Source organism: Anser anser (assembly GCF_964211835.1).
Source record: "Anser anser genome assembly, chromosome: 21".
Classification (NCBI taxonomy): Eukaryota; Metazoa; Chordata; class Aves; order Anseriformes; family Anatidae; genus Anser; species Anser anser.
This window is the reverse complement of record NC_139742.1, coordinates 1491469-1519239: the sequence shown is the minus strand read 5'-3', so window position 1 is coordinate 1519239 and position 27771 is coordinate 1491469. Positions and strand designations below refer to the sequence as shown.

The following is a 27771-nucleotide window of genomic DNA, read 5'->3' as shown; positions in this document are numbered from 1 at the left end:
TCCCAGTGGAAACCAGCTCCACCAGAGCCTGAATTGGTCCGGGGCAGGAGTGTCCCTGGGTGCCAGGGGCAGCAGCACCCCTGGCTTGGGGCGATGCTGTCACCTCCCAGGAAGGTCCCTGGCTAAATGAACGGTCTCTTTGGTGGCTGGAGCACAATGTTGCCCCGAGGTGCCTTCTCCTGCTTTCCCCAGGGCTGGATTTGGGTTTTCCCATAGTTATATTCCTCCTAGCCCCTTTTTGAGATTATCAATTACCAGCTTGCCTCCCACTAATGGCTCCGTGCAGCCAGTTCTCCCCAGGGCCATCCATTGGGCTGCCCAAAATCCTCACCTAGGTGCGATGGAAGCTCCCCGCAGAGATGGAGGTGGCCCAGGATGCAGAGGGAGATGCAGGAGATGCCGGCTGGCGTAGCTGGCGCCCGCAGGGCCAGGCAGGGATGCTGGCATAGGGTCGGGGGGGGGAGAAGCTTCTGGGAAGGGAGCCACGGGGAGAGGGTGTGCCCCCGGGAGCTGGTGGTACTGCTGCAGACCCATGCTCTGGGGATGCTGTGCATGCTGCTCTGCCCTGCAAAGTGCTACCCTCCTGCAGCCTGCCTGTGCTCTCAGCTTCACTTGAGCTGCTTTTCTTCCCATCATCTTTGAAAACGAGCACAACTGCGGGGCGGGAGCTGGAGCCCATTCCTTCACAGGGAGCTGCTGTCCCCATAAATCTGGGCGCCTCCAGGATTTTGGGCTACACCGTGGTTGTATGCGCATTTCTCAGAGCCCTGCCATTCACCAGCTCCTCTCCACATCTTGTTCCTAATGTTCTGCTCCTTTTCTGAAAGATTTGACCCTAAAAATAAGGGCAGCCCACATATCCCTGCCATAGCTGTGACCCCAGCCAAATTTCTGCGTGCCCCTCCGTATCCCTGCTCCTGTGTGCACATCCCTTACAACATCCCCATCCATCCCATGGCATGGGCAGATTTCCCAGAGCGTTCCACAGACAGATTGGGGCTTCGTCTCCCTGTAGCCACAATAATCTTCCGCAGGACCACAATAACTCAGGCAGGTTTCCTGCTGTCACCAGGGTTTCTGGGGCAGGTGCCCAGCACTGCAGTACCAAGGAAGATCCAGGCCACCCCCACTGGACGTCTCCATGTTGCATTTCCACCAGCTGAGGTGCCTGATGTTACACCACTATCAGGTGCCAAACAATCAGAGACCCGGTACTGCCTCCCTGCCTTGCTGATGGCTCTTTAAAATTGGAATGTTTTATTTTAGATCCTAACTGCCCAACAATACAGAAATGTACTTTATTAAAAACCCTAGAAATCTATTTCACTAAAGCAGTAAACAAGCAAGGCAACAAAAAGCAGATAAGTCTGCTAATTATTTGCTCATTAAAAAAAAAAAAATCTCCAATAAATCCTTTTAAGGTGATCCCATAAATCTCTCCAACATCATTAAGGCCAGTTGTCTTCAATTCTTATCTCCCCCTAGGGAAGCCTTTTATGGGTGTACAAACAGAATGCTTTTAGGATTTGTATCACAAACATAACCAAAGTCTGACGAGATCATCCAACAAAAGTGACCCTCTGTTCCCCGTGGCAGCAGCTGGAGAACAGCAGAGCCTCCCCAGGGAGGCAGATAACACCAGTCCCCCTGGGACTGGGCTCCAAGACCGTCAGCGCTCATCTCATGTCTTCAGGAGCAGGTTGCTGTGGCGTCACCATGCCAGGCATCCCGGAGGCTGCGTGGACACTGGGGCTTGGCCTGAGGTGCTGCAGGCGGCTTTTCCTGGTGTGCACCAGATGAGCCTCACCACAGGCAGCGGGGCTGCTGCATGGGGTGCGTGCAGGGACCCTCCTGGCTTGGCACAGCACCTACACGCCAGGGCACAGCCCGGAGGGAACCTGGACACAGCCCAGAGGGAAGGGCGGCTCCGGCCAGCCCCTGGCCGCTGCTCTGAGAGCCCGGGGTCAGGATGGACGTGGCCGGGGGCTCTGCGCAGCACAGGTGGCTCTGTTAGCAAAAGGCCAGGAAGCCTCATATTTGTGGCTTCCCCCACATGCCACAGACCCGAAACCAGCCCAGATGTGCACCCAGGGCTTATTAAAAACCTGCAGGGAAAGCATTCCCCCAGCCACCCTTCACAGGCATTCCTCAGTGGCAAAAAGCTCCTGAAAACTTGAAACGGCTGCAAAAGACTTTTCAACTTGTGAGATGCTGATGCTGGGTAGTTTCCTGAGATGTCTTGGCTGTCTTTTTCTGCTCCTCTTGCCCAAACAGCGCTTCCACCATTGTGGTTTCTTTCATTCATATTCATTTGCTCATAGCAGTAGATGCCGGATGTTACCCTCACTGGGGACCTGCGCTGGTGACAGAGACCAGGACTGACTGAGGTCTGGAGACCCTGCTGCCTTCACCAAGCCACCTCCATGCTTTTTGGCTGGGGGCTCCACCAGCCTCCCAGCGTCCTTGCATGTGGCCACCCTGTGCTGGGAGCCCAACAGGCTCCGGTGACAACATGGCAGCTCCTGTGGCCTCACTTTGCTTATTACTCTGAGTGACTACTTAATGGCTGCTTTGGCTCAGGGGTGCTGGGCAGGGGTGGGCACAGCCCCAAACTCTCTGTCAGCTGAGTGGCTGTGGCTGTGCCACGCGTGGGTCCTTGGCAAGGACCCCCGGAGCCCTCGGCTGGGTTCTGCAGGGACAAGCATCCTCCAAGTGCAGCACCACACCGTGCGCCAGCACCACCTGTCAGCACACCCTGGGCATGTGGAAGAGATGAGGCGTTGCAGCTGGCCCAGAAAAAGGGTGTCTGCTCCTCTCCATCCAGGCAGCAGTACCCTTGGGCTGTCAATAACCTGTTCCTCTCCCTCCTGCAATGCACCAACCCAAGGCACCTTGCTGCCAGCCCCAGATTTACAAGGGGCCTCTGGTGTCTCGGATCCACAGCGTTGCTGCCTTTCCGTTATCTGCTTACACCTACTGACCTGGAGAAAAAAAATGTAACAGACATTGAGTGAAAAGACCCTGAGCTTTGGCATCTGGGTGCTGTATATATGAGATGCTCCAAGAGTTTTAACTCCCAATGGTCCTGGGACTTGGAGCCGGGAAACCTGGTTAATTTTCCCCTCTCCTTGCTGAAGTGGCAGTGATTTTATTGTCTGATTTTATTTTTTGCCCAAACCTGGTGGCTCCCCAGCAAGCTTCTAGGTTTGTTTTATTCCTAAGTGGAGGTTTGTGCCAGTGGCTCCTGCTGCAAGCCGGGCACTCGGCACGGTGAAGGCTGGGCATGGCGCTGGTGGCTGCGCAGGCACTGCCCCGCCAGTTACCCTGCGCCCTCGGACTGCAGCTGCTGGGACTGGGAGCATTTCCCCCAGCAAATGTCACCAGCAGCAGTGAAAAGACTCATATGTGAGCCTGATGCTCCCACTGCAGCCTTGCAGTTCATCCTCATCCCCTGCTTCTGTTCAGGCTGCGGCCTCAGGCTGTGTTTTATTTCCAAGTTTTATGACTCTACAATTACAGTGCAAGAGGGGGCTGTTTCTAACCACCCTTCTCTTGCAGAGATGATGTGTTGCTTGATTTTATGTTTTTTCCTGATGAGTTGTGCTTTCTGCTTGTGAAAAGCCTCGCATCTATTTTATGGAGTCAGGCCAACCCAGCCAATGCCACTAAAATCCTCTGCCGGCACCCGGGATCCTTATCCCAGACACCCAAGAGTATAATCACTCTTTCCAAAAAACGAGAAGTGAAGGATGTGTTTATTTTTTGCATCTCAGCACATGCAAAGGCTCCAGTCTGTTAGGGAGCCCTGGCTCTCCTGCGGGATGTGGCTCCGTCGGCGACCGCCTTTTTCTGAGGCCCATCAGTGCAGGGCAGTGCAGATGCTGGCGTGCCGGCCGGGCACACCGGGTGCTGGTGCACGGCGTTGCGGGGGTGCTCGGGAGGCAGCAGAGCTGTGACCGCGAATCCATGCTGGGCGCAAAGATGGCTGGGTGCAGAGTGGGCTCCGCAGCCCGTCCTGCATCCATCCGCTCTCTCCTGGCCCCAGGTACGGCGACAACTTCAGCATAGCCCAGGTGGCCGCAGCAGCCTGAGCCGCAGCTTCTCCTCGTGGGTGCCTCCTGGGCAGGGCGCGGGGCTGCGCTTTCCCCTCGCTGCTGGCGCCCAGCCCCAAAGCCGCCTTCCCACGGTGAAACGCAGCCGGTCCCAGCCCCCTCCCGGCTTCTCTCTGATGTGGCTGCCGAAGGATGTGGTGACAATAAAAGTGTCAGTACGGAGAGGTGCTAAGGCAGGGGAGGCAGTTGGTTTCCTGTTAGCACCGGTGCGACAAGGCGCAGCTCTTCCCTGCCGCCGGAGCGCGTCGGTTCCCATCCCGCTCCCTGCACCGCAAGCTCCATTTGCAGTTATTTACTAAAACAACACACACTGTGTGAACTCCCTCTAGGCCAAAAATAACTGCCGCCCCATTAACTCGAACTGTTTGTTTGTTTTTGGCTCTTTGGTGCCCCGATCTCAGGCAGGGAGCCTGCCTGCTGGGGGCTGGGGAGCGGGGTTACCACCCCTCCGCCACCCAAAACTGCTCGGCTGGTGACGCCTCTGGGCTTTGAGCTGGTTTGTGCTGCAGGAAGGTTTTCTCACACCAGATAAAAAGCAGTGGCAACCAGCATGTCTATGGCCTCTTTGGGTTTTTGCTTTGTTTTTTGCAGTGGGTCTCCCGTGTGGGGGCCAACGCAGAAGGGGCTGAGCCTTGAGGGTGGAAATTTGGGGGGACCTTTGCTGGTGTCAGGAACCATGGGGAGTGCTGGTGCCAAGCAGGGTCCCCAAGCCCCCTGCCTGTCTCCAAACCAGAGTGTAGGATGGCTTTTGCTCATTTTTCCCCGAATACACTGCAGAGGGAAACACCCCCGAGATAGGCTCTAACGTCAATTCTTAGTCCTTCAGCCAGTTTTCAGGGTTATGAATGATAGTTTTTACCCTTAACAAGTTTCCCGGGAAACCCATCTTGGTTTTCAACCAGCTTTAAGGAGAAAAATCTCAACATCAGAAGTCTCTGTGAAAAGATGTCCTAGATGACTGGAATGAGATGAATGAATTTAAAGCAAAAAATAACACTTTTTTTTATTTGTTCCACTAAAAATAATCTCCTGTGACAACGTTCACATAGGGCTGTCAGCAGAGCCCATCGCTGCTGCTGTTTCTGGAGTCAGCTCTTCCGTCTCATGCTCTTCAGTAGCAGCAAGTATGTGGGAAGATTTGGCAGCTTCCATCCCAGCAAGAATGAATTCTGAGGCAGGGAGAGGACTCGGGAGGGCTGCAGACCTACCTGATCCCATCCTCGCTTGTTTCTGCCCACGTGAGAAGACATTGTGTGGGCACCTCCGCCCCTCATGCACTGCTCCTCGTGCTCTTTCCTTGCTTTTCTATGGGTGCAATCTGAGTACAGCTGCCCTTCGACTGCTCCCTGGCCTTTTCAGTTTAGTCCATGAATTTTTGTTCCATGTTTTATATGCCTAGGATATAGTTTCTTTTTCTTTTTTTCCCCTTCTACCTCTGAATATTGTGTTTATTTCGCAGGTTTTGCTTGCACTTAAGAACATATGGGGATTGCAGCCTGCTCTGCCCTCTGTGCATCTCACATCCCTGCCATGATGCAGAGAGATCTTGAAAACCCTCAGCATTTGTCTTCGGTCTCGTCAAGACAGTGAGGGCAGAACTGGGGCAGTGCTGTGGAAGCCTCATGCACTGTTGGTGTCCCCAGCTCTCCCTGGGAGCAGACCGTGGTGTCCCAAGCACAGCACCTTGCCAGCGCACTGCTTGCCAGGATGCACTGCCTTGCACAGCCTGGCTCTGTTGGCCAGGACGAAGCAGAGTATTGCAGGATGCTTAAACTCAGGGCTTTGTCATTACCTGGCCACAGCCAGAAAGTCCCTTACTGTTCTGTTCCACAGCCAGAAATAAGAAGTTGGGTCTGTCACGAAGGAGAAGGGAATGTTTTGCATACTCAGAGCGCTCCCAGCCACCTCTGCATCTGTCCCACGCAGCCTCCCCCGAGCATGTGCCTCCACAGCGTGGTGGGCAGCCGGCTGCTCTGCAGGGCCTGTGGAAGCTCTCTGCATGGCAAAGTCATCTCCGTAAGGCCCCAGGCTGGGGAAGTCACTTAAAACAGCCGTACAGCGTGTCCCCCCGGGCTTCATCTCAAAGCGCAGCTGACTTTGCAGGGAGGAGCCTGGTTCTCCATAGGCTGTAGCTGCACCACCCTGGCAAAGGCTTCTCCGTGGTGGGCTGCGGGAGATACAGAAATACGCCAAAATGGTCTTTTTGCTTCTGTGAGGAAGATCTGGCTGTACATAGAAAGATTACTGACTTCCTGGAGTGTTGGCAGTCTTTCTCACGCTTCCTCAATATAAAACTTCACATGCAATTGCTGGTGCATTGATAGCTATGTCCATGTGGTGCCCTCACTAAGTGGAAAAGTCAATGAGGAACTGATGGACCTGAAATAAATATTATCTAGGAAGTTACTGGACTCCTATAAGTAGCAAAACATCGAGCAAAGCCCTTTCTTTGGCAATAGTGGTAGCTGGTCAAGATGATTCATTCAGGCAGGGAATGCCCCAGGGTGGGAATTATCATCCAGGACCATTTCATCTCCATTAGCACGTCCATGGAGAAGGTTAATGGAGAGGTCAGAGATGGGAACTCAGCTCCGGGCTGCGGAGAGCACAGGACCAGTAACCAGGCAATTTTGCAGTTTGGGGTTTCGTTTGTGCAGATAGAGCAGACAGCCCGGCTGTTTTATTTGTTGACCCAACTAAGGTGTTTATAGTTGCCATCAAAGTGATTTCTAATTTCAGGAGGCTCTTTCCCATATTTCTTTCCTCTTCTGACAGCTGAACATTTTTCCCAACCTGGCAGCTTCCTCTTACATGATAGATGAGCTCACAGCACATGAGAACTCACCTTATGTTCCGGACGGTCTCTGCTTTGAATTCAGCAGGTATACCTCCAGTTCTAAGTTTGCTTACACTGAGATTGTGGCCCTGGGGGAAGCCTTTTCCAGCCCTCTTTAAACCTCTTCTGATGTTTTGTGGGAGCTTTTGGGGTAACTGCAGAGCCGAGGCTGCCCAGCGCGCTCCGTGGGAAGGCGCTGACCACGCCACTGCTCCCAGCACCTCCGTGCACAGCACCCGGAGCCCGAGGAAAATCCTTCCCATCTGCCTGCTGGTCCCTGGGCTTCGCACCTCCCTGGCGGAAAGCAGGGCCTCTCCCTTCAGCTGTTTCCATGCAGGCTTGTGGCTGAGTACACAAGCTCGCGGTTAGTGTTTGTTTTTGGAGAAAGCACAGGGGAACTTTTCACATGGGTCTTTTGAATTGCCTTTTATTCCTCAATAAACAAAACAACATTCTTCTCCGTGCTCAGAGAAAGCAGGAAGAGAAGCACCTTTCTTGCCTGTAACATTATTTTCCTCTTGGGAGTATCTCCCAGAGCAGGAAACTAAAGTGGGGGCTCGGGTGGCACCTGCCTGGGGGAGCGGGGCATCAGCTGCGCGCTGCTCTGTTGCAGCCTCTACAACGTAGGTGGGGGTCCTGAGCTTACCCCTCGGCCCGGATGAGCCCTGCAGTTCCTAGGTTCGTGGTTCCCAGGGCCTGTGCAGAGGCCTGGGCTGAAGCAGCCATGAGGAATTATCACCTGACCACCACAGGGTATTTTGGGGATGAGAGCAGGTGAAGAGGCTGGAGCTGCCACCAGCTGTGCTGGGGGCAGGGGTCTTTGCTTCTCTAGAAGCACTTTGATGCCAAGGCAGGTAGGTACCCAACCTTCTGCTGGTTTAAGTCAATCTGCAGGTGGACCAGCAGGGCCATTTTTGTGATTTAACATCAGAAATTGTGCAGGGTAAACAGGCACTTTGATTGCCCTGTAAGCTGGGCAGACAGATCTGTGGCTGAGGAGGGAGGGAAACGCAGCTCACAGGGTGGGTTTCCCATTTGGGCCAGGATTCAGGCTCTACCAAGGACCGGGTACTCACCCTCTTTCCCCAGATGATGACAGTCTGAAGACTAAAAGGAGCAGAAAAGAGCAGAGCAGCAAAAATTCTGGTTCTCTTCAAAATTTCGGGGTTTGTCTATGTTTAAGGCAGGTCAGAGAAAGATTTTGCAAGCACATTTGATGAAATGAGCTACTTGCCAGGTGGCCTGTGCCACCAGGTGAGCCTGTAGGGACAGCAGCCCCATTGCAGCCCCACGGTGGCCATGCAATGTGTGGGGCAGGGCAGCTGGCCCTGTGCTGGGGCCTCGCTGGGGGTCACGGATGTGCCGGGGCCACCACAGTTTGCTCCAACGTGCCCTGCTGACCCCCAGGATGGAGCAGGGGTTGTAGCCAGGGCGCTGCAGCCTCAGGAGCAGTCTCAGAGCAGGGGAGACCTTCAGAGATGTGTTTGGGGCTTTGCAGCTGTTCACCAAGACCACTGTGTATGGCTACAGCAAGACAGGGCTGGGGTCCTGCTGCGCGCTGGGTGGCCTGGGAGCTCTGGCACCGCCGAGCAGGGCAGAGCAACCCTGGGGACACCCGAACCCTGGTGAGCTTTGGGCCTCTTGCAGCGGGTTGGGTGTGCCGTGGTGGAGCACCGCGGGGCAGGACTGGTCCAGGTTTCGCAGGTGTGAAAGTCTCCAGGTATCACCTGCACAGCACACTGATGCTCTGCTATGAATTACATCTAAAATCACTGAACCAGAGGATGTTCACCCAGTGCCTTACCTGGACTCGTGTTCTCGGGAGCCACCAGCCCTGGCTTTTCAGAGCTCTGCAATACTGCTAAGTGCACACTTCTCGGGACAGCAAGTTTGGTCCCAACTGGCACGTGACGTTCCCCAGTGGTTGGGGTGATGGCATTTTCCTTTCTGGCATTGCAAAGAAGTGGGAGACATTTACGGTGCTGTCTGGCATGGGAGGCATGGCACTTCTGCTTTCTCCTCTGGGAAAATGTTCATAGAACAAAAAATAATAAATTTTAAAAGACAAGGTATTTTCTTTTTCTGGGTCAGGGAAGAAGTCACTGCTGTTTGTTAAAGATAACAGAGGGGATGGATGTTTACCATGTGGAAGAAGCCACACCTGGCTTTGGCTTGTTCACAAGGCCATCATCTCCATGGCCTCTGACAGCTCACACGGAGTGAAAGACTATTTGAAAATCCTGATGCTGTCTTTAAAGCAGAAACAGGCTCAGCACAAATCCTGTGTCCATGGTGCTTCTGATTGTTGGTCTGGCTCTCGCTCTGTGGTGGGCCTAACTCCAGTCCCTCTTCCAGAACATTTTCTAAATGCCTTTTGACAGCAGGGAGCTTTGAAGCCAGCTCTGCACCTGATGGTGCAGAAATCTCCCCTTTTCCATCAGAGTGTTTGTTCCAGCTTCAAAGTGGCTGCAGAATGCCTATGGCTGGAAAAACACGCTCAGGAATACGTTGATGGGAATAGAGGGTGAATAAAGACAGTGAAGAGCAGGAAATGCATGTGCAGGGGTTGTGCATTGGGTAAGGGGCGGAAAACATACCTGGGGTGTCAGGGGTGAGAGAGAGCTGTGTGCACGAGGGCTGCTGGTACACCGATGGGTCTGGCTGCCCACCAGGACCTGCAATGGGGGCCGACAGATGCCAGCACCCTTGCTGGCTCTTCTTGGCATCACAGTCCCACTACAGGCCCTGCTTCTGAGGAACCATCTCCCCAGTAGGTCTGCAATCTGGGGGAAGGGTTCATCTCACCATCTGATACACTTGGAAAAGTCAGGTGCCCCTGTCTGAGCTATTCCCCCTCAGCTAAAAATAAACAGGTCTTGGTCCCTGGAGCACCTAAATGCTGATGGGTCAGTCCTCAGCTGGCAGCTGCCCGTGGGTGAAGAAGGGGTCCCATGGGGGACACGGGGCTGAGCACCTTGCCTGGGTCAGTTCGAGCACTGGGGCCTCCATGGCTGCAGAACAGAGCATGAATGCAGAATGTGTTGTGCCACCTGCCTTTTGCTCCAGGTGGGTGTCACAGCGCAGCAGCCACGGCGTGACTCTGCCCTGTTCCTCACCACTGCTCGCTGCCTCCGTGTGCGCATCCCCAGGGGGTGGGTAGCACTGCAGCTTGCTGGGGACACCAGCGTCTGGGTGTTAGCCCTGGGTATGGGGATTGGAATAGCTGGGGCACCAAGTCTGAGCAAAAATCCCTGCCTGGATGCCACAGGGTACCTGAGCTCCTGCCCCTCGTTCGTTTTGTCCCTTTGCTTGCATCGGTGCCATCCTGCTCGTCAGCGTGTCCCTCTGCAGCACTGAGCCCAGCAGTGGGCTGCCGCGGGATGACAAATACACACACGCACCGACTGCTGTTTATTTATTGTCACGGCCCCGCAGGCCCCCAGCCGAGCTTCTTGGCACTCCAGCCGCTTCGCCTTTTTGTTTCCTTGTTCGCACATTTTTCTGGACACTACGTTTTCACATCTCCTGTTTGTTTTGAATGCGGGGGGGGGGGAGGAGAGATGACGGCAAATTCCCATCCTGGACCATGCTGTGCTGGCCGCCTTCTTGACACAAGGCAGGGGGGCATGAAGGCGCCCGCTGAGAAAGCGCTTGCGTTGCAGCGACGATGTCAGACGGCTGCAGCCTCCGAGCAATTCATGTGGCTGTGGTGGCTGCAGCCCCTGGGGACGGGGACGAAGGGCAGCAGCTCCCAGTGCCACACTGTGGCCCTCGGCTCGTGCCAGCCCCCCCCCCCCAGCACTTTGGGGAGGATGTGGCTGTAGCCAAAGGGAGGAATTAGGTGTTTGGTGTGTTCTGTTCTGCAGGACGTGAGGAAGAGGAAGGTTTCTGTTTGCAGGTGGGAGCAGCTGAGAGAATGCCCGTGGCCGTGGGGATGCATGTGCTCACTGGGACCGGGCATAAACCTGCTCCTGGGACCATTTGTGTTGGGCTGAGGCTTCCTCCCAGCTTTGTCCCACTCAGCTCCACCAGACCCTTCTGGGTGAGGTCAGGGCCACGCAAAAGCCTTCCCTTTGCAAGCACTGCCTTTTCCCACGGGATTTTGCTCTGCTGCTGGGTCTGGATGACGCTCGGCCTGACTGGTAGCACTCGGGGGAGCGCGTCCCAGCCCCTTCCTTAGAAAAACAGACCAGCACCCTCTCCTTAGCCTTTCTTTCAAAACAAGACAAAAGGAGTTTCACATCAACCTCAGTAACTCTGGCATGTGGTTGTCCTGTGGGTCGGGCACCAGGAGGGAAAGTCTAGGCCTTAAAAACAGAGCTTGTGTGGGTGCCTGGGGGCATCCGGCTTTGCATCTGCCTCCACCTCCTCGCAGGGGCCGTGGAGGCTGTCCCGCCGCCCCCCACTGGCCTTCCCCTGACCAGGCTCAGGACCTCCTCCCTTTCCTTCCCCACATCCTCCTGCTCGCTTGGGAGCGGATCCTGTTTGTGGTAGACCCCGGAGGGTTTCGCCCATCGGGCAGTTCCCTGTTTCTGGCTGCCTGTTTGTTGGATCCGGTTGGGGGGGGGGGGGGGGGGGATTGACTGATTTTTCATACTTTTGTGTTTTCGTTCCTGCTGTGTGTGGCCTGGGCTGGTTTGCCAGGGGTGCCCCACAGACAGCCCAGCAGTGCTCAGGGGAAGGCAGGCTGAGATGGGTAGCAGGACGGCAAGGGCCAACACCTCCTTGTAGCATGGCAGTGCCCAAATCAGAGCCCAGCGGGTGCCCTGGAATGGCAGAGATGGGCCCACGCTCCCACCAGCTCTGCCTGGACACAGGCTGGGGTCACACCACACTCCATCTCCTCAGAGCCTCCAGTTCCCTTGCCAGGTTTTCGTGTCCTTCCTGCAAAAAGCTTGAGGAAGGTCTTGTACCTGCAGATACACAGCAAGCCAGCTGGAGTCACTTGACTGGCATTGGTCTCTAAGTAGATGGTGGCAGCTGCCTAGGGAGCCAGGTCACCTCTGCCCATGACAGTGGCACAGGCTGGATCCCACTGTGCCTTCCCTGGGTGCCAGAACAGAGCCAGGCTCATTCACAGTACCGTGGGCATGACAGAAGCTCCCGGGCTGGCGTTAACACCCAAGCAAGCATCAGCACCCGCAGCGGTGTGAGCACCCAGGCTGGCGCTCTCACCCTGCCTCCAGTTTTGCGTTGGGTCTCGGAGCAAGAAGTCCCAGCATGGGCTGCAGTCAGCCTGTCACCAGAGAGCGGTGGCCTTGCCCCAGTGCTGGCAACAGCTAGGCGAAGGCTAGTGCCAGTTCTGTGCCTCCAGCTCCCTCCCTCCTTGTCCTCTGCCAGGGAGGTGACAGACAGACAGACAGACGGCAAGGTGTGAAGCTGAGGGCACCGCTCTCTTGCTGCTCTCCCCCGGCTCTTTTCGGTGCGTGCCCGGCATCACTGTGCTCAGCCCCGTTGTGTTGTAGTCCACAAGGGGGTCCGGACGTCCCCAAAACTGCCAGCAGCAGAAGCGCACGATGTTCTCAGTGCTCCCAGGAGTTCTCAGTGATGGAGGCACACAGGGACGAGTGGCATGGCGCATTTGCAGGCATGTGGTGCCAGCTCCATGTTCCTCTGCTGTTGAGGACATTCAGGACCTTGGCTCGTGCCGCAGCTCTGGTGGGTCACCCATCCTCCTGCCTGTGGCTGAGGATGATGCTGGTAGGGATGCAGTTTGGATTAATCCCAAAACCAGTCTCTCCCCAGTGCATGGCAGTGTTTGCACAGCTCCTTCCCAGCCCCAAGCGAAAGTGCTGCCCCCACCAGCTGCTCCCACACCGCAGCCGCCTTGGCACTGCCCTTGGGGGCTGCCCCACCAGGTGCCAGAGATCACATCCCTGAGGGGCTCATGGGCACCGCTCCCCTTCACAGCTGCATGCACAGAACTTCCTGGCAGACCGCGGCCATACAGCACTTGCATGAAGTCAGGCTTGGAGCAGGGCCCAGCGGACATTGCATGTCCTGCCGGTGGCCTTGCGGAGGCTGCGGTCCCCAGCATCCTCCCCAGATGGGACAAGTGCCAGCAGAGCCCTAGGGTGGCTTTGGGGATTTTCCTTGGGGCTGCCCTTGGGCTGCAGCAGCAGGGAGCAGCAGGGAGCAGCAGGGCAGGGAGCAGCCTGCACCTTGCTGCCTGCTGCACGTGCCCTCTTTGTGGGGCCGTGCCTTGTGCCAGCCCTTGCTGATGCCGGAGCCTGAAGCAAGACTTGGGGAGCATGGTCCTGAGAAGGGAAAATCCCCGAGCTCTCCACTCCCACCTCACCAGCCCAGCTCGGAGCATTTGTCATTGCTTCAATTTCTACTCGCTCTTGGGACACAAAGACCAAAGCTGCCAGTTTGCCTGGAATGACCCCTGGTGCCCTACAAATCTAACCCCTTCCTCGAAAAGACAAAAATCCCATTGCCTTGCACCTCCATCTGTTTAGAGAACAGTTTAACCTAACAAGATTAGCATTTGAGGTCGTCTCTTCTTCTTTTACTTTTTTTCTTTGCCGATTGCAAAGAAAACAGCATTGGATTTAGGACAAAGGCTTGAAAACCCTCATTTGTAAGTAGCACAGCCTTTGGAAACTGTTTTGTTCCAGAGTTGCCTTGGAAAGGGGCTTGCAAATCCTCCACTAAAGCAAACAGCAGCCAGCCAAGGGGGCCAGCCCATGTGAGGATGGAGCCAGCACCCAGCATGGGGCTCCCACCACCCCTGCGCCCTGCTTTGGCTGCCGTGGGTGTGGAGTCGTGTCGCCTCGCCGTGCCGAAGCGTGCCCAGGAGGGTTTGTTAGCAGGGGAGGCTGGAGCAGGAGGGGATGGGCATTCAGATATGTGGTTCCCCCATGCACACCCATTTCACTGCACGCCTCCATCCCCGTTCGGGTGTCCCACGGCGATGGATGAGGCCGCTGCGGGAGTGCGGTGGCGGAGCAGAGAGCCCTGGAGCCCGATCAGCCTACGAGGGGACACCAGCGCTCGCTCTGTGTGCACGCTTGCTCTCACCATCGTGCCCCGCGGGAGCCCTGCCTCCTGGGGCTGCCTCCCTGCCGCTTGCAGCCAGGAGCTGAGGAGTCCCCAGGGAATCAGCGGAGGAAAGGTAGAGGGTTTGATTTTCATTCTTTGGGACTGTTTCCCCTCCCTCTTTCCCTCCCCCCCTCCCTTTTTGCCACATTGTGCTGAGCTTGAATCAGACCTTCACAAAGGGGATTAGAGGCTCGGTGCTGATAAATAGCAAAGCAGGTTGGAAGCGTGGGAACCAGCCATGGCGCAGCGCAGAGGGACATTCCTGCTCCGGAGGGCCGGGTGGGAGCAAAAGTCCGGGCTAACCCCGGGTCACCCGGGGGACCCAGTGCCTGAGAAGATTTGTTCGGACACTGGCTTTTGTTGTGCACAGTTCCGTGTCAGCCCAGCGTGCATCTCGCTGCCATTGATGGGGAAGGAAAGCGCTGTTGTCAGGCGCACGAGGGCCCCCCTTTCACTCTGTTGCTCTCGGGGTTACGTGGGAACCACTGTGCCACGGGAGCTGGCCCGGTGTGGGCACACAAGGATGGGTGTTCAGGGACACCCTGGGGTGCCCTGCACTCATGGCACTGGGGCTGCTGGCAGAACTGGCATCGTGTTTTCCCCTTGCAAGGCTTCTTGGGTTTGGGGAGAGAACTTGGAGGGCATTTTTCTTTATCTCAGCCCCAGCACTATCAGTAAATTTCCCAGACGGAGGGGATGAGGCAGGGCCGTGCCAAAATTCATGTCAGGAAACTGCTGCTGGAAGCGAGTGCACTCCCCACCTCCAGCCACATCTCCCACATGAATCCAGGGATGTCTGTGTGTACATGCTCTTGCCATCTGGGCACCTGCAGACGGTTTGAGCGTTTCCCTCAACCTCCAGCACCTGTTTGCCAACAGTTTTAGTCTCCATCTGGACACCCTGGGAGAGAAGGGAGAAGGGCCTGGGGTGGTGCAGAGCTGGGTCTGACCCACACCTCAGATCCGTTCCTGCTCCAGCCTCTTTTTGGGAAAAGGACAGGCAGGGAATTTCCCTGATGAAACGCTACGTGGTGTTCAGCAAAGCTCCTCTGACAGGCTAAATGAAGCTCAGCTGCTTTGCATCTGGCACCCAGGCTTGCTACAGCATCACTGAGCATCTGGAGCCACGCAGCATGGCAGGGATGGAGCCTGATGGAAAAATCCCTCCATCCCTCCTCCAGCTTTCCCCTGTGAGCTGGCAGTGAGGACCTTAAACCCTGCAAGCTGGCTTTTTCTGTCCAAGGCTTTGCACGTCTCTCGACTCCGAAAAAGAACAGAGCACCAAGAGTCCCCCCCAGGTGCCTGGGACTTGTGCCGAGCCACAGGAAGAGGCTATGGCTTTCATCCCCTCATTCTGCGGGGTCTCCACAGGGACTGTCAGGGATGTGTGACTCCAGAGCCAGCCCAAATCTCCAACATGCTGCAGATGGATGGTCTGAATGGCCGCATCCCAGTGTGACCCAAAGCCTTTGTGTTGAGGCTTCCAGCAGGGAGGCAGAAGGGTGAGAGCGGTGACCATGCTTGCTGCTGACTGTGCTCTGTCTGCACTCCACCACGTCAGAGATTGCAGGAATGAAAAACAAAAGCTTTGTCTGCACTCTAGGATTACCCTGGAGAAATGAAGCAGCACAAGCGGGACAGTGGGGACTGGGGCTCTTACCGAAAGCCCAAGCTGCTCCGTGCCTCACCGAGGCTGCATGTTGTCCTTCCTGGGAAATCTGTGTGGGCAGCAGCATAAATAGTCCTGGAGGCCACTTGGGAGTCTAGGAGCTGGAAGGGCAGCTTAGCTCAGTTAGGGCTGGGCAACGGCCAATTTTTTTCAGAGATGTGAAAAAAAGGGAAATAGCTTCCGAGAAGCAGGATTTCAGCATGCGCCACCTTGGTTCTCCCGGGGGGGTGGAAGGAGCCCACCACCACCTGTCTGCATCTGTGGGCCCTTTCCCAAAACGCCACCGCAGCCCCATGCATGCCCAGGACAAGGTCCCATGGCACCTCATGCCACCAGCATGGCTGGGTCAGCACTTAGCAAGACTGGGGTGTTCCTGTTGAGCCTGGGAGCATGTGGCCATGGGGCAAGGATGGGGATGGGAAGAGGGATAGGGACAGAGGCACTTTCCTGGTCCTGTTGCTTGGAGCAGATGGGATGGTTTCAGACACACCACCCTCAGTCAGCTCATTCCTTCCCCAAGCCAAACCAGCCATGGTCCCCAGGCTACTCCTAACGGCCCGATCCCCCAACTCCTTCTCTTCTCCTGCAGGCGCCCACAGGGACAGAGGGAGCTGGAGTGGGATCGGCCCCGACAGCCATATCCTGCATGCCGCTGTGTTGTCTTGCACCACTGGCGTACACACACTACAGCACAGAGGGGCAGCTCCCAGCACCCCACGGATGATTCTCTGGGTGAGGATGCGCCTTCCAATCACTGCCCCTTGGGTGCCCAAACCTGCTGCAAAGGCATCTTCTGCACCCTCCCGTAGCCCAGCATGCGCCATCCTGCAGAACCCTATGGGGCACTCCCCAGAGCCAGGCTTAGCCCTTCTGGGGAGCTGAATGAGCCATCCAGCAAGTGTCATCACTGCCTGTCCCACCCCTACAGGCCTGCTGAAAGGACCCTGCCAGCCACCTTCTGTTTTGTGATGGGGTGTTTACTTTCTGTTTGATTTTTCTACAGAAAATGTATAGTTCTGCAACAGGAGAGATTTTCTTTTTATTATTCCCAGGCTATCAGAGCCACCAAATTAGCCCTTCCTAATCGAATACAGCTGTTTCCTGTGCACTCAACAACAGGCCTGACGCTGCACTGTCCTCCCAGCAGCGTTATTTAAGTAGGTAGGATCCAGATTTCCGGAGTGAAACAAACAGTGCCGGGTGGCACAGCCCTGCAGCCCCTGTGAATGGCGCTGCCCCTGACACCCCTGCACCCATCCCCTGCAGCATCCCCTCCATCACTGGGATGAGACAGGACAGGATGCACACACCTGCTTCAAGCCTCCTGTGTGATTGAAGCCCCCAAGGCACATGTGCGCCAAGGGCAAACATCCCCGTGCTCCAGAAGATTATATTTCTTTGGCTGAGTCATTAAGACTGCAAGAATCATAGGACCATGGGATGGTTTGGGTTGAAAGTGACCTTAAAGCCCATGTAATTCCAACCCCTGCCATGGGCAGGCACTCCTCCCACCAGCCCAAGCTGCCCAAAGCCCCATCCAGCCTGGCCTTGGGCGCTTGTAGGGAAGAGGGGCTGCCTTGCACCGCTGTGACTCCCGGGGCCAAACCTTACGGGTGGCTGCAGTGGGGTGCTGAGCCCGGGGCCAGTGTGCCCCTGACCCAGCTCTAGCAGCCCTGGTGCCATGCATCCCAGCGTGAGGGAAAATAAATTACTCAAGTAAATTACCCAATTCGAAGGATAAATAGTAAATGAGAGAAAAGGAGAACAGCCAGAGTGGCTGGGTTTGGAGGGGGAAGGCAGGCTGGGAACATCGTTATGCGTTGAGGCAGACTATTAGGCTTTGCTGGGCTGAGTTTTGTGACCGTTTTACAGGGCAAGATTAAATTTAGATGGATATTAACCTTCTGGTTTCTGTAAGACTATAAAACAGTTCAATAAACAACAGGTGCTAATCGCTTCCTTTTAACTGATACTCAACATTTGATCAGCCAGAAAACAGACTTGAAAACAGGGTCTGTGATACCCCATTAGGATTTGTGAAGGCACGTGGTGAAAGCTTACCCAAATCCTCTCGCTGTCCCTAGGTACGAGGGATGTCAGATGGGAAGGACAAGGTGGGTGCTTTCTGCTCGGACATGGCCATGTTACTTGTGAAGAGTTTGCCTTGCAGGGGCACACGGCTTCCCGGGCACTGTCCCTGCACGTGCGTGGGTGCTCCCCAGCCATCCCACCGACCCCGCTGCTGGCTGCTCCCCATCACCAAACGTGCTGGACTGCCTTTTCCCTGCCATCCCACCGGAGGTTTCTCAGTCTCCTGACCATTGCTTTCTGTGACCCAGGACACAGCTGGGGGCTGCGGCTGCTCTGCAGCCCCCTCCTCTTGGTGTGGCTTTTGCTTCAGAGCATCCTCCCTGCCCCACAAGCGGCACCATTCCTGTGACTTGTCCCTTTGGCTTTTAGCAGAAGAAGCATTTGGTGGTGTGTGAACTCTCTGGTGTTAGTTACTGGCTTTCTGGGTGCAGTTATATGATGTGGCAAAGTTGAAGTGTGGCTTTCCAACACTGTGCATGCTGTGCCTTGCCTGGCCTTGCATTCAGCCCACTGTGTGCAACACCACTGACCGCAGTGCAGGGAGCTAAGCCAGCAGCAGACTCTTCATCTGCTTTAGTGGGTTTGTTTTCTGCTCCCTCAGCTCCCCAGGGTGGGAGCCACCAGAGCCCGTGTGTGTCCAGGGCAGGACCCTGAAGGGGCCAGCAGAGACAGGGTCCCTTCAGGGGATGAGTGGCAATGCTCCGCTGCTCCTGCTTTGCCCCGTTCCTCAGGCAGGTGTGAGCCAGACACAGCTGGGGGAAGTAAAGCAAAAGCTTTTATTGTGCTCCCTGACAGTGCAGGTGCTGCTCCTTATCAGTGCTGGTGCACAGCCCCCCGAGTGTGGATCCCAGCCCCAGGCTGCTAAGAAGGACCATGGGCGGCTTGGAGGTGCAGCCAACATCACACAAGAGTCCTGGGTCTGGATACTTGGGAAGAACCTGCTGCTTCCTTCTCCTTCTCCTTCTCCTTCTCCTTCTCCTTCTCCTTCTCCTTCTCCTTCTCCTTCTCCTTCTCCTTCTCCTTCTCCTTCTCCTTCTCCTTCTCCTTCTCCTTCTCCTTCTCCTTCTCCTTCTCCTTCTCCTTCTCCTCTCTTTTTCTCTTTTTCTTTCTCTTTCTTGGTCTCATTCTCTCTTAGCTTATCACATTACCCTGTTGCACTCTTTGCAGTCTGTACCAATCTTGTTTAATGCTACCTGTAAGGATTCACAGTCCTTCAGCCATCTCCCTATCCCAGACGGCCCGATTTATGTTGTGATCATGATTTATAGGATTTTTCATTTTGGAGTTGCTGGTGGTGTCACCAGCGAGCCTCCTCCAGCAAAGCCTCCCACTGCACTCAGCACCCATTTGCTGTTCTCTCTGCTGCTCTTACTTTTTTTCCCTTTAGTGCAGAGAGATCTGAGAGAATTTGGGATTGATGGTTTTTAGGGATCTGGCAGGTTTTCAGAGTTGGTGACTTCTCTGCAGCCCACGGTATGAAGAGCTGTCACCTTTAAACCAGCAGGTAAAGGACAAGCTGCAGCAGAATTGTGCAACGGGACGATTCTGGGGCTGGTCACGAGCTGGGCCCTGGATGTGCATCAGGGCCCCAGCACCACCCTGGGGGTCAGGGAACCCCTGGCAGCTCAGTGCCCACCACATCCCTCCTGGACTCTGACCTCGGCTGCTATCTCCCTGCATAGAGGAACAAAGATGAGCCGAGTTATGCCAAGTTCAAACAGACGTGAACAAGACCAGGCTCGGGCCTGGCCTCACCACACTGGTGCGTGGCAATGGCAGGCCCAGCACAGAGCCAGCTGGGCCCCGCGGCCCAGCCCAGGCCCCGCAGCGCTGGTGCCACGGTGCCGAACTGGGACCATTTGGGTGCTGTCTGCGGCACGGCCGCCGGCGGGGACCCCGTGCTGTTCACACCTCTGCGGGCTGGGCAAGATGAAAGAGCCGCGCGCTCGGAGATGAAAGAGTCGGCGGGGAGAGGCCAGGAGGGGAGGGAGGCCCAGCAGTTGGCTTCCCTCTCATCTCCGCCGCTGAGCTTTCCCAGGCAGAGCTGCCCTGAGCAGGCGGCCAGCACCGAGCCCCCTCCCTGCCGCCGGCCCCAGGGGGAGATGCCGAGCAGGCGGCCACCAGGCTGCGCAGGGATGGGCGCTGCAGTGCCGCTGTGGTGCCATGGCCTCAGCTGGCCCCTGGCTGAAGTTTTGGCCATGGTGAGGCCCATGTGTTGGGACAAGGCTCGGCGGCTCAGCTGGTAGGAGAGTGGCACCAGCAAGGCAAACTGCGGCATCCCCAGTCTCTGCGGCTCCTGTCCCTGAGCGGGAGCATCCCCATGTCACAGCATCCCGGAGTGGTGTGCAGGGAAAGCCCCGTGCTGCTCAGCCCTGTGCTCCTGAGCCCTGGCCACCTCGGGTTTGCCACCGCAGGTCTGGACCCCAGGGCTGAGCTGTGGGCACAGTCCTGCCTCTGTCCCCGTCACACCAGTGACTGCCCCAGCTTCTCCTGCCCTGAAGCCACTACAATTGGACCCAGCTGCGATGTGATGGGGACAGCTCTGTCCCCGACAGCACTGACTGGTGCAGGGCTGCTGTACTGTGGGGAGCCCAAACAGCAACACCCTGCTTTTTTACCTTAACAGAAAAAACGTAATTCTCTGCTTAGGCCCCCCGCCATCCTCCCCCTTTGCCCCCAGCTTCTGCTGTGATCCTGTCTGAGCCTGGGGCAGGGGGAGCTCTGGCTTTGTTGGGCATGCTCATGAGCAGGAAGGTAGAGAGAAGCCTGAGTCAGCGCCCGCAGCCATGCCATGCTGTTCCGTTCCATGCCATGCCATGCTCCCATTAGCTCAGCCCAGAGTTTTCAGGTGCAGAAGTGGTTCCTGCAGCTTCAGGGCTGCCTGGCAGCCTCCAAACACAGGCTTGAGCTTCTCACTGGAGTTTTTTTCCATAATTCCTTTGTGGCAAAACCCAGGAAATGTGGAGTGTGTGACTCCTGAATGTCTACAGCACTTCTAGTGACTCTGGGAAGGCACTTGCCAAGGGTGGCAAGTATGCTGAAAGAGGCAAGGGGAAAGCACCCACTCATTCTTGTGTCTTTTTACTTCTACCAGCCCATGGGAAGGGGGGTGGCAGCCCTCCAGGCTTCGTGCAGCTTCAGGCAGGGTGGTATGCCTCCCCACGTAACCAGTCCAGCCTCAAGGGGTGTGGAGTTTTCTGGGCAATTTGGACTGATTTATAGTTCCGTGCTGATGGTGAGAAAACCTTGCTGCTTTTCCCAGAGAATGGGTAATGCTTGGCAAGGGGGCTGAGTGCTGCTTTGGTTAGGATGCCAGCAGGAAACATGAGATTTGAGCCTGGGAGAGTCCAGGGTCCCTGAACCCTTCCTCACTGAGACATGCCCTGCAGAATTTCAGACGTGTCTCTGCACCCTTCAGAGCTGGCCAGAAGTGTGTAGCCAGCGTTCTGGGGTGGGACTGCCCATCTGCAGCAGCACGTTGTGAGTTTGGGAGCACCGGGGTCAGTTGGTGAAGGCCTGGGAGCATATCCCAGGAGGAGAGCAGAAGCTCAGTCTTGATGGGACAGTTTGGTGCTGCAGAGGACAGGACAGCCTCATCCGTCCCTGCTGACGTAACAGTGCCTGCACTGCCCAGGGCCACGCTGGCACACCCCATGTGCCCTGTACGCTCCCATGGGACTGGGCTTGTCCTGTTGTCCCCAGGCCAGAGCAGGAGTGGGGCAGCACAATGGGGCACATCAGGTCAGGGCTGTGCTGTCCCCATTCTGGCCAAAAGGGCTGCTGCTTGTGCCAGGATCCACTCTTTCATAAGGATTTTCCCAAGGAAATGACCCCACTTTTCTTCTCTTTTTTATTTTTTCCCCCACTTCTAGAAGAGGCCAAATTTACTGCTGCTCTCAATCCACTCCTCAAAGGAGGATGTTGCAAAATCTGCCTTTTAAGAATGTAGGACCAGAGTTTATTATGTTGCAGCACTCCCAGTGTTGCTGTTGATATAAGAGGAATGGTAGATTCCCTCTTGCAGCAAAGAGCTGAGCTGGCAGCTGTGGGACAGCAATAGGCTGCGTCTGGCTAGGAGAGAGCATGGAGCCATCCTCCAGCTACATGAGCAAGCTGTGCTGCTCGCATCAGCCTGGCTTTTCAGGCTAGATGTTTCAGTGCCTCCTCTGCCATCTCCACTCATAGGGTGTGATTTAGCAGGGCACAGACAGCACCAACATGGGTCCCCTTTTATTATGTGCAGTCATTTGGCCCCAACAAAAGCTGGAGGAACAGCGATTCTGAAGGGAGTTAGGTTCAGCGCACGCCGAGCGGGTGTCTTCCAGGCTGTCAAGGATGCTCTGCTTCAAAGGTCACAGTAACCTCCTGCATTTCTGTGGTTTTCCCTAATGTCTCCTACAGAGCACTGGGACCAGAGGCCAGTGCACTGGCAGATGTGCACACACTCTGTCCCCAAAAAGACTGGGACCGTCAGAATTGGACTTAGACTTGCCTTGGACTTTGGGGTGCAGCCTTGAAGTCCAAACCACAAACTGCTTCCCCCTAAAACCTAGGGGGTTACGTAGGTATCCAATTACAGCCCATTCTTCATTTCTGTGCATCACTTCTGTATGCGAGAGCTTTGTGCAAGGGACTGGGCTGTCGCTCTGAGGAGCCTCAGCCTTTCAGGTGCCCATGAAATGGGGCTGAGCAGGAGAGGCTCCCACCCCCTCCATCATGCTGCATCCCCGCACAGGGCTCCCAGAGTGAGGATCCAGTCTGCTGGCCCCAGGCTGCTCAGGCAGGGGGTATTATCCACCAGCCCCAGCCCTGTGCATCCCAGGGCTCAGCAGATGTGCAGCGGCTCCTGACAGGCTGATACTGGCCAGAGGCCCTGACCAGCAATGGCCATGAGCAAAGGACAGAAAAGGGCACTGAGTCCTCTGACATCTCAGATGGGGATCATCAAGGCTCTGGGGACAAGCAAAGAGTATTTGGCAGGGATGCTGATGGAGCCGAAGAGGTCTCTGGCTTGGAGTCTGCAAGACCAGGACTGTGATGTGCTCATTGCATGGACTGAACTGAAAAAGTGAGGGGGAGGGTGCAGGGAGCATTCACTTTTTTCAGCTTACAGTATTGCATGTGGAGTTATTTTTCATTGCCTTAGATTTGCTTGAAATTTTGATTGCCTTAGATTCGCTTCTCAACCTGTTTGGAATGATCACATTCAGGCAGACTTCAGGCTGGGGAAGCAGAAGATCTGTGACCAACCTCTAAAGTGAATTCTCAATTTGTGTCTCCTGGCTGGAGTCCAGGTCTCCCAGCAGGTTTGGGGCCTCTGCCTTGCCTGGGAGCAAGTGTGCTTGCTCAGATGCCACTGTGCATTTTCCACGCTGGACTCAAGCAGGCTCCAAGTACAGTGGTGGGGACAAGTGGTGGGGAGCCCAGCTGGGGCTAAGGTGTTGGACAAGCCCTCCTGGCCTATCCTCATTCACAGCAGCAGTGAGATCACCTCTACTCTGCCTCCCTGGGGAGCATCAGCATTTCTGGGAACTTTGCAGTTTGGCTGGCAGCAGGATGCCCAGGTTCAGTGGCTGGGAGGATGGGGCTCCTGGCTGTGCCCCTGGCTCAGCTCTGCACCTCTTCTCCGCACCAGCACCTTCTCATCCTGCCTTGTCCGTGTCAGCCTCTGGGTAAGGATCACATCTCACCTTGCACAAAGTTTCACTCCTATGGCCCTGCTTCGAGTTGTGTCTCAAAGGTGCTTCTGAACTACGAACCATAGATGATAACTGGCCTGCATGCTGCCCTCTGCCCCATGGACACATTCGTGCAGCAATGCTGCTGTGCTCTGTGCAAGCACAGTGGGCAGGAGCTGTCCTTGCTGCTGCAAACACCCGGGCACCCGTGTGAGCCGACCTCCTGCCACACGGCCCAGCCTGGGACACACGTTTTGCACTGGAGCGAACCAAGAGCTCCTTGAAACCAGCCCAGAAATGTACCAGGAGACAGCCTGCATTTATCGTGCTTTTGCTTGAATTCCTGTCCTCTGACACCTTCAGATCAAACTTGATGACCCAAATCTGACTGCAGTAACTGAGAAGAGAAGAGACCTTCTAAAAGCGTGGCTCTGCAGGCACAGGAGAGCAGCCGTGGGTGCCTTGGTCCAGCCCTGGGCTGGCCATTGCAGGGAGTACAGCCAGGCAGCACCAAGACATTTCACTGGGTTTAATTCCTTTGCCAAGCAGGATACAGCACTGGCAGCTCTTCACAGCATCACACGGCAGCAGCAAAACCTCTGGAAGCTGTCATTGACTTGCTGGCAGCCTGTGCGAAACGGCTTGGTGGTCTTGGCCCGGATCTGATAAATGCATGCAATGCAAAACCCACCTGCCTCTGTGCAGTGGAGCTGCGGTGCCCATCTGGCTGCAGGCAGTGCTGTAGTCTGGAGGAGTAGGGGGTCTCCCCAACCCCCCCCGACACCGGGGCTCTGGGAAGGGGCCAGCAGATAGTTGAGGGACCTGGAAAATCTCTCAGCCCTAGGGGACAGGCAGGCAGGCAGGGCAGGGAGGGAGCTGCCTTCACAGCCAGCTCCAGAACAGGTGCAGCTGGATGCAGACAGGGAAAGAAGCAATAGGAGAAAAAAAAAAAAAAAAGGCAGAAAAATGGTCATGCATCCCTCCTTTCTCTTGCTGTCCTCATCAGACACATTTTGTTGGTTGAGGCTGCAAAGCTACAAATGAATCGGGAACTAGTGGGGTCTCCCAGTGAAGCAGGGAAGCAGATTTGTGTCTCCAGTGTGAAACTCCATGGGTTGTGCTGCTGAAGCCTGCTCAGGCCTTCAGCACTTGCTGTGGGCACCTCCCAAGACCACTTCCCCGAGCTGACAAAGGTCTCCATCAAAATAGTGGGGCAGGTGATCAGATACTTTCACAGTGAAGAAACCAGGGAAACTCCTTTCAACATCTCTCCTCTAGGGCCCCCTTTAGCTCAGCATCAAGAAGCTGCAATGGGCAGGAGCTCAAATTTCTGCCCTAGGCAGGTCTCATTTAATTAGCAGCCTGAGAAAGGAGAATGTTGCCCCAACTGCTCAAATCGGGCGATGCCTGCCAGCGTCCGAGGAAGGCAGATGAAGGGGGCCGCCATCCACGCTCAGTGCTCCCGATGGCCCAGCTGCTCTCGGTGCTGAGCTGGGGCCTCCGGCGCTGCCAGCCGGTGTCCCCGGGGGTTGCACGAGCCGGTGATGCTCCCGCAGCCCCGCTGAGAGCGGCTGCAGAGCGGATGGGGTGGGAAGGGCAGCAGCTCGCGTGGTCCAACATGGCCACAGCCCAGCCCACCCACCTTCGAGGGTGCCCGAAGGAGAGTGGGGATTTCAGAGCATGCAGGTCCCAACGTGGTCAGTGGGGCAGGAAGAAACGAGCGCGAGCCATGCAGGCTGCGCAGGGGGAGCCTGGGGAACTGTGGTCGAACTGGTGGCCTGAGGGGCTCTGCCAGCTCGGGGGCCCCTCCCTCAGGGACAGAGCAGGGCTCTTTGCAATGCAAAACCCCCCTGCACCCATACCCACAACCCCATGAATCCTGTGCTGGGGGACAGGCGAGGTGACACCGTGAGCACTAGCTGCCCTTGCTCATGAAGCCCTGTCCCCCCGTGTATGCTCACCACAGTCCCCACAGCTCCACAGGGGTGTCTGGCCCCCAACCCCTGCTAAGTGCTTGTTGGGTTGTTTTTTTTCCTACTCCTGGGAACGAAACATTAGCTTTTGTTGGTGAACAGACTGTAGCTTTCATGTGAAAAGGTTAGTACAGTATGTTAGTTCCTAATGAGGGGATAATAGAGACTGATTCTCACACCCCGGGGACTGCGAGGTGACAGCAGCATGGGAGAAGAGCATTTAACACCTTCACCCTGGAAACCTTTTCCCTCCATAGCCGGTGTCCCCTTCCTTGCCCAGAGCAGGGGAGGACAAGGGACAAGCACATTGCAGCTCCTTTGTCCCAGCTTCCCACTCACTCTCCACTCCATCCCAGCAGCACGCGCTTCTTTCCAGTAGGAGCAGCCTGGAAAAGAACTGGCCAAGAAGTCTGGCTCCAGCCCCACATCACCGGCTCATGGTGTCAAAATTTCTGAAAAACTCCCCAAACACAGTCACGGTGGGGAGCACAGGAAGGCTGTGGGTCACAGTGCCTGAGGTCAGCATGGTCCCCATGGCCACCGCCTCCCTTGCTGCCTTCCAGCTGGGGGACACTGGCCAAGACCAGGGCTGTTGGAGCAGCCCAGTGCATCCTTAGTGGACCAGGGCTTGGGGATGGACGTGTCCTGCAAAGCCTGACAGCAGCACAACCCTGGCTAAGAGCATTTAAGGTCAGTGCTGCCTGGCCTTGGTTTCCCTAGGAAAACCAAGATTTCTTCCTAAAATCCAGTTGTCCTGCTGCAGCAGCGTAGAGGAGGATGGGTCCCACAGGTGCGTGCCAGCCTGGGGACAGCTCCGGCTCTGTCCTGTTGCCAGCCCTTGGCAGCTACGTGCCGTCCCAGTGGGCTGTGGACACAGCTCAGTTTTCCTGCTCTCCCGAGGTAACAGCTCCCTGCAAGGGCAGCCCAGGTGCCTGGGTGAGGCTTCACAGGCGATTGCCTGCCTGGGAGCAGCAGGGAGGGATGGAAGTGCATTTGGAGCCTGCTGCAGAGCAGCGCGTTGGTGTTTTCCAACCAAAGTGGCCTGAGATGGATAACCCCCCAGATGCCGTATTTATTGAGGGAGTTTAATTCAGACTGCCTACACAGGGTGCTGGAATGTCCTCGGAGCAGGAGAGACCAGTTCTGCCAAATTCCACCCCCATGGGATGCCAAATTACAAGTGTCCTCACCCAGGCTGTCACTGCAATCAGAGCCTTTCAGGACACACTTTCCCACTGCCTAGCAGTTTCAGAAATCACAGACTTTCATTGTCACCCTTTCCTGGGTGTCGAGATCATCAGCCAGTGGCATGGCTTTATGATGGGGCCATCTGTGAGCAGTGGTGGACCTACAGCCCATGCCGTGCCAGCGTGCACAGCGCTGTCTTGTGATGCTGATCTGGACTGCAGGTCTGGCAAGCAAAAGCCAGTGCTGTATCATGCAGCGAGTCATGAGGATTTTCTCGGCTTGTCTGTCTCCACAGGGTTTGTTTCTTATGCTGAGGCTGCATGTGAGGCCCCATCCCTGGAGGTGTTCAAGGCCAGGTTGGATGGGGCCCTGGCAAACCTCATCTAGTGGGTGGCATCCCTGCCCATGGCAGGGGGTTTGGAACTATATGAGCTTTAAGGTCCCTTCCGACCCAAGCCATTCTATGGTTCAATGTGGGAAACCACCAGCTCCCAAAATGTCAGTGACCCCAAGCATAGTTTGCTGCTCCAGCCCTGTGCTCAGGTGTGGCAAATCATGCTGCAAAACAGCATCAACTACAGCATGTACCTGGTGTCAGCAGCTCAGCTCCCTGGGTCTGGATCAGCCCCTGAAACACCAAATGGTAATCCTGCTCTCTCAGGCCCCTGGTGTGCGTCCCCAGCTGGGACCTGCCCTGCGTAGCCTCGAGGCAGCTTTAGGGACAGCCCCAGAGCTGGAGGGAGGGCAGCCCCTGCAGAGGTACTGCTGCTCTCCCTCCTTTATGTCCAGCTCCCAAAGCACATCGGTTTTGGTCAAGGCTTATTTTGGGGGGACAGCAGAGCTCCCGTCACTACCCTGATAGCCCCACAGGCAGCCAAGCCCTGCAGGGACACCCTACAAGCCCCAGCGTGGGGCAGCAATGGTGGCTTCAGGAGTGGCACAGCACGGCAGGAGCAAGTGTTCAGCTCCCATAACAGCACATCAGAGATGTGGGATTTAAAGTGGGCTCAGCTTTCAGCTCCTGAAGAGATTTCAGGAAGCCACTGCCAGGCTCTGAAGGATGTCAGACCGAGTCCCACACTGACACAGTACCTGCCTCCCACTGTGGGTGCCCATCCCATGCCTTGAAGAGACCTCCTGGGATTTTCCTTGCAGGGACACAGCCCTGCAGTGGCTCATC

At 56.0% G+C, this 27771-nt stretch overlaps 1 protein-coding gene across 26 annotated transcripts in view; it reads left to right on the top strand.

Annotated features, from left to right (window-relative positions):
- EXD3 (exonuclease 3'-5' domain containing 3) overlaps window positions 1-27771 on the top strand; it is a 296493-nt gene that overhangs the window by 239379 nt on the left and 29343 nt on the right. The window contains exon 19 of one of the 26 annotated variants that reach the window (XM_083807579.1): window positions 16251-18923. The exons of 24 other annotated variants lie outside the window; for them this stretch is intronic. In XM_083807579.1, coding sequence (XP_083663705.1) covers window positions 16251-16385 — 135 coding nt within the window. In that variant the 3' untranslated portion in view covers window positions 16386-18923. Of the gene's footprint in view, window positions 1-5571; window positions 11410-16250; window positions 18924-27771 lie in introns of those variants that run through there. One more of the 26 variants, XM_083807580.1, reaches the window with a different exon arrangement.